At 45.0% G+C, this 12646-nt stretch overlaps 1 protein-coding gene across 1 annotated transcript; it reads right to left on the bottom strand.

Moving 5' to 3' along the window:
- Positions 1-2814: 2814 nt before the first annotated feature.
- Positions 2815-3797, bottom strand: LOC147901412 (ATP synthase subunit delta, chloroplastic-like). Its single transcript, XM_087375889.1, has one exon. The coding sequence runs from the start codon at positions 3767-3769 to the stop codon at positions 2999-3001; it is 771 nt and encodes a 256-aa protein (XP_087232015.1). The 5' UTR covers positions 3770-3797; the 3' UTR covers positions 2815-2998.
- Between the last annotated feature and the right edge of the window lie 8849 nt (positions 3798-12646).

Here is a 12646-nt window from a genome sequence, read left to right as displayed (position 1 = left end):
CAGGCCGCAACTTGGACGAAAACTTCACAAGGTGAAATTTGCATGTCCGCTAATACGGCAGCAGTCCACCCATCAGTCTATTGTTAAGTCACAATCATTATAAAGAATCATTACAATCATAACCACTCCTACTAGTTGGTGGAGGGTGGCAAGGTTTCCATATTCATGAAAGAATCCTTCGACCAGTCAATCGAAAAATACTATAGAGTGGACTAAGTGAACGTTCTATGACCAGTAGGTTGAGGTCATCAATAAAAATAATTAAGACAAAATGTATTATTTCCCACTTAATATTAAAACTTTGAGCATATAAACAGATTCTCCGCAGCATGCTGTGTTTAACAACAAAGTACATCTTTTCACAGGCTCACATGAGGTCCAAGCAATCGCCACATATTGCATGTCATCATAATCAAGCATTAAGGCTCCCATGAGCCACAATGGGTCAAAGAGAAGTTTTTCACAGCTTCTGCAAACCTCCCTACAGCATATGAGGAGACCTTCTACCTCATCTAGCATATCTCAGCTTCAGCGTAAGGGTATGTCAGCATGGGAAACCTTTGGCCATGAGCATCTAGCTTGCTCATCATGGCCACCGCAATTAGGGCCTACGACAACAGCCATGACTACAGCACAGACAGCCAATCAGCGGCACGGCCATGTGACTGCCATGCAGGGAGCCCCACTGGCAGCAGCAATCCATGTGGCTGCCTTGAAAGCAGCCAAGACAGCAAGGCAGTAGCAACCGAGGGCTGGACTGCCATGCAGGTAATCGTAGACATGTCAAGAATCCAACTGCCAGCCAAGCTGTTACAGTTGGAGCATTCAGGACAGTAATCAGGCAACATACTGTTCTAGTGGCCTGTAGGTCAGTCTGGGGGGGGGAAGGTCCTGTTTCCATGTAGGGGAAATGCCCTGCTTGTTTGAGCACCGGTGGAGGGAGAGTTGGGCCACACGCCTGGACACAGGGAAGGCTGCAGAGTTGCAGGAGGGCTGGAGGGTAGCAGAGGGAGGGCTGCAGGGTTGCAGAGGGGCGCTTTGCCCAACACCTCCTGCACCTAGGTGGCCAAACGAGTCCAAGGCACCCAGGTGCGCTTCTTGCCTCGTGACCAGCACGTGAATGTGCACATTTCTCTTGCGTGGAAACAGGACCTAAGAGCAGGCTTCTAAGCCCCCATTTCATATCATATACCCAGATGAATCCAGGAACATTCCCAAACTCATCCTCTAAAAACACAACATAGTGCAGTTTCAATCTCACAAGAGTCACTCATAAGATTGAGAACCATAAAATCCATGGTGAAGGCAAACTCAGCCATGACAAAGGCTAGCACTAAAGAAGAAGGCTAATCAAAAAGTAGTCCAAATCTCTTCATTCAAGCTACAACATTTCATATCATATCTACAAACAGCAATACATCACCTGCAAACTATCTGTCACAGTCAGAGCACTGTGGACAGCAATCAGGCCAGCATATTGCTCTAATGACCTGTGGGTAATCCTCAACAAAGGGGGGGAGCAGCGTATAAAGAGCAGGCCTCTACTACGTCCAGGTCGCATGAGCAAGGTGGTGTGCACCTGCTGGAATTTGCAATTCCATCACCCTACAATTTTGAGGGAGCTACTTTGGCAGGAGAAATTGTGAGCAGCTGCTCCAATGCGCTGAGGCAGGTCGCACAGCTCTCCAGCCCTCCTTGCTGAATGACCAGCTACGATCACAATGTAGCTTGGACCTTACTTCAACGCAATTTTTTGTCAAGTGCCACCACGTGACAGGGACCATAGCATAGGTTGAGCAAGGAGTGGGGCACGGAAGTAGTCCACCTTTGTTGTATCTCCAAAGCAGCAGTCTGCCCCTTGACAGTTGAAATCTATAGCCGGTTAGCTCAGCTATGAGAAACACTAAGGTCAATTGCACCCATTGCTTGTGACGTTGCACCCTGCATCCCTGCATTTGTATCTCTCACCTCAAATCATTTATGCTGCACATTCAGATAGCTAGACAGTTGTGTCTCTCATATCAATCGTTTATGCTTCCACATTCAGATAGCTAGGCAGTTGAAAACTGGTCAGTAGTGGAATAACACTCATACTGTATTTTGAGAATGTATTATATGGAAATCATACTTGAGGTGGCAAGAGGCTTCTTTAGTGACTAGATTGGATAGGATTGTCGCTGTCCAATTCATCCCCTAACTGGTCTCTCGTGGACGTTCACATAGTACTTGTCAAGCTCCCTCACTCTTTCACAAAACAGACGCACAACTTACAAGTACATGCGCATGCACACTGCCCACACAGACAAGGTTTGACTCTGCTTGCTCTTTTGAGAAAGGGAAGAGATTTCGAGGATGTAGCAGGCAAGAGCACTCAATGCTATTTTAGTACTCTTGTCCATTGTGTCTCGTCTAGGTTTCACTTTACTCTTTAAGATAGATTATGATAGCCAAGATTTCCCTTTGCTCAGGCGGACTGGATTCCTTACATAGGTTCAAAAGAGAGAGAGCAAATAATTGTCCACTCCTTCGCCCAAACAGCCTCAAATTTTAAATCTCCATGCGACTTAGCAGTTTCACCTTAATATCCGCATTATAGTTCTCTAATGCCATTTCGTCATTTTAAAGTCAAGCGGAGTTGGAATCGTTTGCGAAAGATAACAATGAACGAGATTTATTCGAATAAATAACGGTACCAACAAGATTGTGTAAGAGGAACGGTAGTTCAAAAGTCGAAAATTTCGTGACAAACTCGTGTTGGAAAATTGAATGTATATAAAAAGAAACCCAACAACGATGTGCCTGTAGACAAGAATACACGCAGGAATGCCTCTGGATGAACGATTACCAAAAGAGCACCCAGCTGGAGAACGTTCAAGCTGCACTACAGCACGTGGACTTGATGAAAACCTGGTGCTCTCACCGTAAGAATCCAGATCATGTCCCTCACCAAGATCCAGGACAGTCGAGCAGTGGCATCTAACAATAACAAGCGCGTACCTTAATAGGCAGCAGCCTTCTCGGCTTGCTCGATTTGGTAAGCAATACGATCAAGTTGTCCTTTCACACTCATGTCGATGAGACGAGACCCATCCTTCCCAAACCTTATGATAAAGCCTGCAATGATGGCAGGATCTATGACGTTTTTCAATTTCACGTTCTTCGAGCCATACATGCTCTGGATTTTCTTTCCGATGAGCGAGAGCTGCGACTTGTCGATTTCAACCGCAGATGTGACGACAGCGACCTGCGTGTCCGTCATGTCGTTGTAGAGCAGTTCGAATTCCGTCACCAGAGGCTTCAAAATCGCAGTCCTTCTGTTGTCGACTATGAGATTGAGAAGGTTCACTGTGACGGGTTGGAAGTTCTCCTCGGCAGCCAAGCTCTTGATCACGGCTTTCTTGCCCTCGCCTTTCAAGACAGGATTGTTGATGAAGGAGAAGAACTGCTTATCGTCGAGGCAGCGACCCAGCTTCTCGACGTCGTCGTGCACGGCCTCGAGGATGTTCTGCGATTTTGCGACATCGGCAAGGGCGGCAGCGTAGCCAGAAGCGGCGGAGCGAGACATGGAAACGACGGCGCGGTGGCCACGACCGAGAGGCTGGGGGATTTTGGAGGTCAAGGAATTGAAGAGGAGGCTATGGAGGGCAGGGGAGGGGTGGGGAAGAAAGCGGAGGCGATGAGAGGAGGAGGAGGAGGCGGCGGCAAGAGGGGCGAGGGAGCCATGGACGACGTTGAGCGAGGAGAGGGATGATTGCTGGAGGGTGTCCATGGCGATGGCAGCTGTTGTTTGTGTGTTTGTGTTTTGGATGGTGGAAGTCACAACCAACCTTGTCACCACAAACGCTTATCTCCTCCATATCCCAACTCTATCCACCTTTTGCTTCCGTCTACCCTTCCACTAGCTAACTATATTTTGCTTACCTCACATTAGCTCAAATTGGTCACTCTTCTCAACAAATTGCAAAACTTCGGGTTTCAAATTTTCAAGGTTTTTCTCGAGAATTCGCTCTTTTTTTAGTTAAAATATAGCTGAATTATCTTGCAGATCTTACAAAATTGAGAAAATCTTTTTTACGAGTGAAAATGAAAATGTTGCACTTTCATTGTGTATGGTTTGTAGGTTTTCGGTGAGCAATGATAAGCGTGTTTACAAACTATGTCTTAATTGGGGGTGTTTGCAAACCATGTCTTTTTCCTAGCTCAAATTGGTGTAACAGGACCTCCCCACACTGCTTACACTACTGAAACTTGAGCAGTCCAATGCTCAAAGGAACCTAGCATCTGAGTATCCCCATGAAAGCTTTATTGAGTTGAAAATGGCAATTATGAAGCCTGCCAGAGATTTTGCAAACTATTTCAATGAATGGCATGGAGGATGGAAGGAATTGAGCCAATGAGAGTGTTTGGGGATTGGAATGCTAAACCAAAATAGCTTTAAACAACCCTGCTGGGCTAGCAACTCAATGCTACATTTGAGCATTAGATGAAGATGGGAATACACTTTTGGGCTCCTAGTGGGGCTAGGGTCATTTAGCACTGCCTCTTGCTATCGTTGAGGATTGAAACCCTTTTGTGAATTTCCACTTGTAATTTTTTAAAAATTAATTAAGTTATGTAATTCAAATTGCCATAAATATGGAGATCCTCCTATAAAAATTACCTTTTAATAGCCTAACACCCTTTGAAAAAACATTTGCTTTCTCTCTTGCATCCAAAAGCCCATGCACACTTGTGCGCCTTGTTTGAAAATCCCATGTTTATATGAATTTTAAGAAAACAAATTTGGAGAAATTTCAAAATCCTAAGCTTTAGGATTGCCCTTAATATTAAGGGCTTTAATAAACCTTTTTTTGAAGCATGATTGCTCGAGGGTTTACCTAAAAAGATGTAAGTTGCCACTTGACTTCAAATGAAATGTTTTCTAACTCATAATTTTAAGGTAAAATCAAAAAAATACATTTTAAAGAAGGGGGTTTTAAATCAATTTTTAAAAAACCCATAAGTTTATTTAAAAAAAAGGTCATTTTACTAAAGGTAAGGGGCTTTTAAAATACCCCTTGAATGTACAATATACATAGGGTACCTTAGTAGTACACCCCCCAAGGATGACCGATGACTTGAGTTGAGGAGACGTAACCATTATTCACTCAGTGATGAATGATAACTTGCATTTCAATTTTTAAGACCAAAATATAACTTACAAAGTTTTATGGGTTTTTGAACTTGCAAAACTATACATCTCCTGTAAATTTGAAAATATGAGGTTTCATTGTACATAGTTTACCAGTTTTCTATAAACATTGGACTTGACTATGTGAGTGCACTCATTGCTCACAACACAACCCTTATCTCCACACATCAACAGTCTTTTCCCATCTAGCTTCCTCACCTCATATATGGCACTTAGTGTCATAGGCACACTTAAAAGCTAATGCCTCACCAACCATTAATGGAAACAATATCATGGCCCACCATAATGCTTATGATGTAAGCATCAACCTCATGCCTAGTACAATGACATCAAGCCTGCCATTCTCATCCTTGGCATTAGCCCAAGATGTCGATCTTGCCATCATTCTTACCTCATCTTAGGCTACAATAAAATTCTCACGATTGAATTTTTGATTATCCACACTCTATTATCATAGAGCGAATGGCCTGCTGGCTGAGAGCTTAAACAAAACTTGATACAATGCATGGTGGAGGCTAGTAGAAATGATAGAGAGCATTAACTTTTGGCATTAGTATGGGCCTATCATATTCCTTATAAAGTGGCCACCAACTACACACCATTTAGCCTTAGATTTAGCTTAGAGGCAATACTGCCCTTGGAATTCCTAGTGCCAAGCCTAAGAGTGGTAGTGAGGGATAGATTGACGGAAGAAGCCTTGTCCAAGTAATGGATTGAACTTGAAAAGTTTGACTGAATTTGACTTAGGTCTGCTACTCATAGCGTGAAGGTAGAAAAACTAAGACGTAAGCGGTGGTTTGACTATAACTTGAGCAATAAAGACCTAAATGAGGGAATCTTGCATTACGATATAGTATAAAAAACATTGAATGGAATATAGGCATGGGTCCCTATCAGGGGTGGAAATCACTCTATAGGGATCATGTCGAATTGCAACATTAGATGGGTTGGAGATGGATGGTTATCAAGGATTTGGCTTAGAGGCAGTACTGCCCCTGGAATTCCTAGTGCCAAGCCTAAGAGTGGCAGTGAAGGATAGATTGACGGAAGAAGCCTTGTCGGAGCAATGGATTGAACTTGAAAAGCTTGACCGAATTTGACTTAGGACTGCTCAAAGCATGAAGGTAGAAAAACTAAGACATAAGCAGTGGTTTGACTATAACTTGAGAAATAAAGACCTAAACGAGGGAATCTTGCATTATGATATAGTATAAAAAACATTAAATGGAATATAGGCATGGGTCCCCATCAGGGGTGGAAATCACTCTGTAGGGATCATGTTGAATTGCGACATTAGATGGGTTGGAGATGGATGGTTATTAATGATAGCAAGCTTGAACACTACTCCGAACCCTTACCCGACAAACACTTTGTTGAGAGTTCACGCTCAACATCATGTGATCATGTGTGCATAGCACCATCACGTGATCATATGTGCATAGCACTAACCTTATAGAGTGCTATAAAGGAAAGGGTTAGATCCCCTAACACTAACCCTAAATGGGTTTGTATATATTCTATTTTTTCAACTAAATCTAGTGTACAGTTAGTCATTTGTGGTGTGCTCTGTAGCTGTGCCCTCTCTCCTCATCTCCACTCTTCTCCTCTCCCCTCTTCATATTTTGTCATGGTATCAGAGCTCCCTTGCCTTCCGCTGAGGCATTGCGATTCTTGAGAGAGTGAGAGTGATTGAGAGTCTGAGAATGCTCGAGTGATCGTGAGTTCCTTCCCTTCACTTCTGTAGAGAGAATTCCATCCACATTAAGAAGAAAAATTCCGTTCATTTGAAAGAATTTCCATCCATTGAGTGTGAGAGAGATATTCCTTGTGAGTTCTCCTATTGAGAGAAATAGGGAGAGTGTAAGAGGTAGTTTGTACATCAACTTTGAGAGAGAAAGAAAGACATAGTTCTGTTTTTTGGAGAAGTCCAAAGCTCTAGGCAAAGAGCAGCCCCGCTACTTGTGACAGCAGATAGGATTGAGGGAGAGAGTGAAACCTTTATCTCTAGAGCTACAGGCTCTATTGAGTTTCAAGCACCACTGGAGCTCCGATTAGTTTCTTCAACAAAAGCCACCAAAGCCTTCATCTACAATTGCGCCATCAACTTGGCAGCGCAACTATGCAAGTAGTGTAGCCCCTCAATGCTCCAACATGTAGTGCAACGTCCAAAGCCTCCTACAAGCTTGTGCGGCTCCTGCGGCTCCATCATCGAGTTCCACACAACTATGGACCTGCAGCCTCACAGCCAACAAAGCTCACAGCGCTCCAAGTCTCACGGACCATAGTTGCTCCATCTCCCTCGAACACTCGGGCGACTCCAACACGGGCTTCTACTATTACAACACAAGAGACTCCTTCACACAGCATCTCCAGCAATCAGCGCCTCTGTGGCACCTCCATAAGCAGTGCCTCTGGCACGGCTTCCTGTACTAGCATAGAGCGTCGCAATCTCACAAGCTCCCACACAAGACCAGCGAGAATGACCTACTCAGCCACGGGCTCAAGACTGCATCATCGCCCCCCTTCCAACGCCTCCATTCGATAGCAAGAGCACCCGGCTGTGCACCTCCTACACATAGCTGCTCCAGCATCCTGCTCGCTTGCCCAATGGTTGCAGCTCCTCTAAGGCCAATGCCTTATGACTCCTGGCGGCCCATCGACCAATCGACGTTCTACATTGATGCTCTCTTCAACTACGTGACTCCAACGACCAGACTGCAAAAATGAATCGCCCCCAACACCGAGACTCTCGGCCATGCAAAAGGCTCCAATGAAGCTTGCTTAACGAACCGCTCCAAAGTAGCGCCTATACTAACCCGTTCGCGACAACAGTGAGGCGAGCAAGCAGAGCGCCATCGACCAGCAGCTCCATAGCCAGCTCCTTGCAACCGACTGTTGAGAGTTCACGCTCAACATCATGTGATCATGTGTGCATAGCACCATCACGTGATCATATGTGCATAGCACTAACCTTATCGAGTGCTATAAAGGAAAGGGTTAGATCCCCTAACCCTAACCCTAAAAGGGTTTGTATATATTCTATTTTTTCAACTAAATCTAGTGTACAGTTAGTCATTTGTGGTGTGCTCTGTAGCTGTGCCCTCTCTCCTCATCTCCACTCTTCTCCTCTCCCCTCTTCATATTTTGTCATGGTATCAGAGCTCCCTTGCCTTCCGCTGAGGCATTGTGATTCTTGAGAGTGTGAGAGAGATTGTGAGATTGAGAGTTCTCTTGAGTGTTCTCCGTGAGAGTCCACTTCCGGTGAGAGATCTTCATCCGTCCGTTTGACAGAAAATTTCCGTCATTCCTTAAGAGATTTCCGCTCATTTCTTGAGATTTCCTTGTGAGGATTTCAATTCATTTTGTGAGACATTCTTATTGTGTGAGAGAGAAATTTCATGAAGTAGGAGAGTGCCTGCAACAGCGGCTCACTCGCTCAGCCGCCTCTACAGTAGCCAAGCTTTTGCCAAAGCCTCTCCAAACAGCTCGCTACTCTGGCTCCCACTACAAGCTACTACAATGAGTAGCAGCAGCCACCGAGCTCCAAGTGTGTTCCAACAAGTCGCAGCAAAGGTGAGCCATAGCACACACCATCAACGAGCTCCTCGACTCTCTAGCGCAACAGCCAGCGCCAGCGCTCGCCACACAGCCATCTGCAGCTCCCTCTCCATGCACAACGACTGTACCAAATGGCCAACCTTCTATAGCGCCTCGGCTCCACGCCCGACTGCTTAAATGGAGCTCCACGCCCGAACTACAGCTCCTGCTCTGCACTCACTCCCCACCCGGCTCATTTACGGCGATGCAACGTTCAGCAAAAGTAGCCCCACAGATGATTCATAGCATCCTTCACGTGAAGGACAAAGCTCCAAATCTGCATAGCTGCATCTAGCAACGCTCGCTCCTTCTACAGCCACTCCGTCAGCGGCTCCTATGCAACGTAGCTCCAAGCTCTTGCAACGCCTACAACGCGTCGCGTCCTGCTCATTGCTCAAAGCCTCTCCATCAGCAAGCTTGCACCACAGCACCGACGGCTCCTCCTCGGACAGTGCTCTTGACCCGCACACGAGCCTTGGCCTTGCCCAATGACAACGCTTCCAAGTCTCATAGCCATGAACGGCTCCATCTCTGCACATCGACGGAAACGACGACGAAATCACTAGATTTTGTTAGAATCTTTGAAAGATTCCGGTGCCTCGCGTTCCGACACGTGGCAGATAGGTCTTGCCCGAGTTAGATCAGTGGAACCTGGTTTGGTCAGTGGTCTGAGTTTTGCCACATGGCAATCTTATCTTATCTGCCAACTGTCACCGACAGTCACGTGTCAGTCCACGTCATCTTATCTGACACGTCAGCAGCCTCGTGAGGTTGCCACATCACCCTTGCTAGCTCAACAGGCCATGTCAGTAGTGACACATCATCATGCCACATCAGCAAGCCATGTCATCAGTGCCACATCATCAGCCACATCACCTTGCTGATGTCATCATTTGTGCCAACTCAGCAGTCTAGTCAGCACTGACCTCTACAGGCACACACAGTGCTACACAGTCACTGCATGTGACCACTCCTGCCACCTCGACAAAGAGCTTCACAGGCACACCTCTTGCTAGGCACAGTGCCACATCATCACTGTATGTGACCCATAGTGACACATCATCATTGAGCACCATTTGCACTCCTTTTGCCCCTCCACCTAGATCAAGTCATATCTCTTGATCCAGGAAGAATTTGAGGGTGCTCCAAAAAGAAAAGTCGCTCTTTTTTTCGTGCTCTACGCGCTCGTCACATCACGTGCATATTTCGGTGCAACTTACACTCACATTTGAGCCTCGCCGGCAAAACCACTTCCTTCATGCACATTTGCCTCTACATTGACGCATCCGACCCAGCACTTAAAAAGAATAAAGGAAAAGGAATTATTTGCTATTCTTTCATCGATCGACAGTTCCTTTAGATCTAGATCAGAGTAGACTAGATCGCCATAGAGGGGATGCTTTGAATTTCCCCAAGTTGCCAATCTAAGCCATGCCCGAAATTTTCGACTAGTACCTACTCGGAGTCAATCCATACGCTCACATACGGTTTCACATCATTACATTACCTGAAACCTTACGTTCATCAGTTCAGTGAGCAGACTTCAGAATTCAGAGGCATTGCAGATTGTTTCAGTGGGCAGATAGCACTTGATTTCACACACACATGCCACCATTGTAAAGCCTATTCGGCTATCTCACGGCATCGTGCACATCATTTCAGCCTTGCAAAGCCTCTTGGCTATTCCCGGGATCATTGCCACAAGCCTTGTAATATAGATTAGATTTTATATATTGCAGTTCTATCTTCACAGATGGTTCAAAGATTTCACTTGGCATAGACGGTGTATTTGTAGTTGATTCATACAAAGATTTTCATGACACTTTTGAGTACATTTCTTGCACCATGTCGACTAGCAACCTCAATCTGGGGGCATCTGCTAAGTTAGACAACTCCAATTACGGTACATGGAAATACCGAATGGAGACCATTCTTGTGCTTTAGGACAAATGGGAGTATGTTGATGGGTCTACACCTAGACCATTGGACAATCTAGCCACCAGTAGCTCTACTCCATTTGTTGTCACAGCACCAGAAACGGGATCTACAACGGCATCTACAGCTACACAAACAGTTTTCGCACCAGTAGCAGATCCTGCCATTGCTTGAGCTCAAGCAGAATGGGATAAGAAAGACAAGTATGCCTATTACCTAATCAAGCAGAATGTGCAAGATGTCATGCTAGGATAGCTCAACACAGTCAAGACATCAAAAGAAGCATGGGATATGTTCGCAACTCTCTACGAGTCCAAGAACACATACAGGATTCTCAGTTTGAGAAACCGAGTCAACCAGAGTTTCCGCAACAGCAGTGAAACCAGTCATGCTTATGTACTCCGCATAAAAGACTACAACAATCAACTTGCAGTAGCAGGAGAGACTATGAGCCCCACAGAAATGGTTCAAGTAATTCTGAATGGACTAGGAGAGGGATACGAGAATCTAGTCCAGAGTATTGCCATCCAACGGCAAATTCTGACACTGGAAGAACTTTAGTCAATTCTACTTGGTAAAGAACTCAGGACTCTCAGGCCATTCAAGCATGTAAAGGTCATTCTGATGCTCAGGCATTCACAGCTTGAGACAAAAGCATAGGCAGAGGCAAAGGCAGAGGTAGATCATATCAGAAAAGTGGTCATCATTAGCAACAAAGTCAAAGTCAGCATCAACATCAGCATCATCATCATCCTCAGCAACATCAGAATTAGCAAAGAGGAAATCATTCCAACCGAGGAAGATTCCAAGGACGAGGGAATGCATCCACCAATGTGTCAAACATTCAGTGCAACTACTGTCACAAGTTTGGACACTATGAAAGAGATTGCCGCAAGAAGCAGTACGACCAAGGCAGTCAATCCAGTAGTAATCGAGGGAATTCTCGAGGCAGAGGAAATCATCGTGGTGGACATTCTAGTCACAGTCATTTTCCACATGAACATGGAAATATGTTTCTTGCAAGCGAGGAATTGCATCAGACTGATACAGTGCACCTAGACAGCACCTAGACACTGATTTCAATCCCAAAGAGGATTATAGCTATCAAGTCGACCAAGTGGAACAGGATCCTTTGTACATCGACAGCGATGCATCATCTCATATGACAAATCATCAGGAATGGTTCACAGAAATGAAGCCATTAGAAGGACAGAAGAATGTCATCTACACAGCAGACAATACACCGAATCCAGTTCAAGGGACAGGTGTTATACGTATGAACAATTTCAATGGTATGAAAGGATTGGCGAAAGATGTGCTATATGTTCCGAAGCTCAACAAAAACCTTTTGTCAGTAGGTGAAATGACGGAACACAATTACAAAGTCATCTTCGACGGTGATGAATGCACTATCAGAGACAAATCCAAAAGATGTTAGCTAGTAGCAAAAGGTGTCAAGGAAGGATGCTTATACAGAATGCTAGCTACAGTACCAGATAAGCATGCCATGTCAGCTCAACCGCAACCGATGCCACTATCTGCAAAATGGCACAAGAGATATGGTCATGTCAATTTCAAATACTTGTTAGACCTCAGGAATCAGAATATGGCAATTGGGATTCAAAAGCTACAGTTTCTTGGAAAAGTTTGTGAAGCATGCTGCTTTGGCAAACAAAAGCGAACCAACGTTGTCAGAAGTACCTCTCGTGCACGAGGTATTCTTGATTTGATACATACAGATGTATGGGGTTATGCCTGGACCCGCAGCATCAATGGTTCACTTTATTATTGACTTTCATCGACGACCATAGCAGATATTGTTGGGTCTTCTTTCTGAAAGAGAAATCTGAAGTGTTTTCCAGATTTCAAGAATTCAAAGCCATGGTAGAAAACTAGATAGGCAGAAAGATCAAGGTCATGAGA

The sequence above is a fragment of the Dipteris shenzhenensis genome, chromosome 6, assembly GCF_047967505.1.
Source record: "Dipteris shenzhenensis isolate YYH24624 ecotype China chromosome 6, Dip_SZ_1.0, whole genome shotgun sequence".
In the NCBI taxonomy this organism is placed as follows: Eukaryota; Viridiplantae; Streptophyta; class Polypodiopsida; order Gleicheniales; family Dipteridaceae; genus Dipteris; species Dipteris shenzhenensis.
This window is presented reverse-complemented; position numbering and strand designations above follow the sequence as displayed.

Coding starts and splice junctions, on each gene's coding strand:
- LOC147901412 (XM_087375889.1), bottom strand. CDS start 3,769: ATGGACACCCTCCAGCAATCATCCCTCTCCTCGCTCAACGTCGTCCAT.